General features: G+C 41.6%; 1 protein-coding gene across 1 annotated transcript in view; it reads right to left on the bottom strand.

Moving 5' to 3' along the window:
- LOC111380147 overlaps positions 1–828 on the bottom strand; it is a gene marked incomplete at its 3' end in the record, with an annotated part of 1,665 nt that extends 837 nt beyond the window's left edge. The window contains exon 1 of the mRNA XM_023003631.1: positions 60–828. Coding sequence (XP_022859399.1) covers positions 60–828 — 769 coding nt within the window. The remainder of the gene's footprint in view (positions 1–59) is intronic.
- Positions 829–1,023: the final 195 nt, after the last annotated feature.

The raw sequence follows: 1,023 nt of genomic DNA, 5'->3' as shown, positions 1-1,023 counted from the left end.
CATGAACTTCTCAAACATCTCTTCCAATGGTGGTTTTTTGTCCTGCTGCTGATATTGACCTTGTGGTTTGTTTTGATTCTGATTATTCCACGAGAAGTTTGGGTGTTTTCTCCAGCCTTGATTGAAGGTTTCCGAATGTGGGTTATTTTGTTGGCGTTGACCCCATTGCACAAAATCTGTTTGTTCAACTCCTTGCATTAAAATTGGACACTCTGATGTTTTATGCTCAGCTCCACATTCTTCATAGCTAATCTTCTTATTTTGTGTTGTTTGTGACATGCTTTCTACCTTGTGAAACAACGAGTCAATCTTCGCAGATATGGCTGAATATGCATCTACCTCATAGATACCCGAAGGCTTCTTCTGAATCACCCGCTCAGAGGACCACATGGCTGAAGTGGTAGCCATTCTTTCAAACAATTCCAGTGCTCCATCGATTGTTCGTGTGGAAATCGAACCATCTGATGATGAGTCCACCATGCTTTTGAAGTGTGGGAGTAACCCTGTATAGAAGAATCGGATTTGGGTCTTTTTGTCGAACCCATGTTGAGGGTACTTTCGGAGCATGTTTTTGAATCTATTCCAGGCTTCGTCAAATGATTCAGACTCCCCTTGACTGAATATCGATATCTCATGTCTTAGTTTCGCTATCTTGGCTGGTAAGAAGAACTTCGTGCAGAATTTATGAGCCAACTCGTTCCAAGTAGTGATGCTTGCAATAGGAAGTGAATCCAACCATTCAAGTGCCTTGTCCCGCAAGGTGTGTGGGAAAAGCCTTAGCCTAATAGCATTGTCCGAGATTCCTTGATATTTGAAATGTTGACACATATCTAAAAATCGAGATATGTGTGTATGTGGATTCTCTTCGGCTCTGCCATAAAATTGATGCCCATTTAGGAATAGCTGTATCACATTCGTCTTCAATTGAAAATTGGGTTGTCCAAACGGTGGATACACAATGCTGGACTGGCTTTGAATCACTTGAGGAGTCAAGAAGTCGCCTAAAATCTCATTTCCTTCGTT

This window comes from Olea europaea, unplaced genomic scaffold, assembly GCF_002742605.1.
Source record: "Olea europaea var. sylvestris unplaced genomic scaffold, O_europaea_v1 scaffold20998, whole genome shotgun sequence".
NCBI lineage: Eukaryota > Viridiplantae > Streptophyta > Magnoliopsida > Lamiales > Oleaceae > Olea > Olea europaea.
This window is presented reverse-complemented; position numbering and strand designations above follow the sequence as displayed.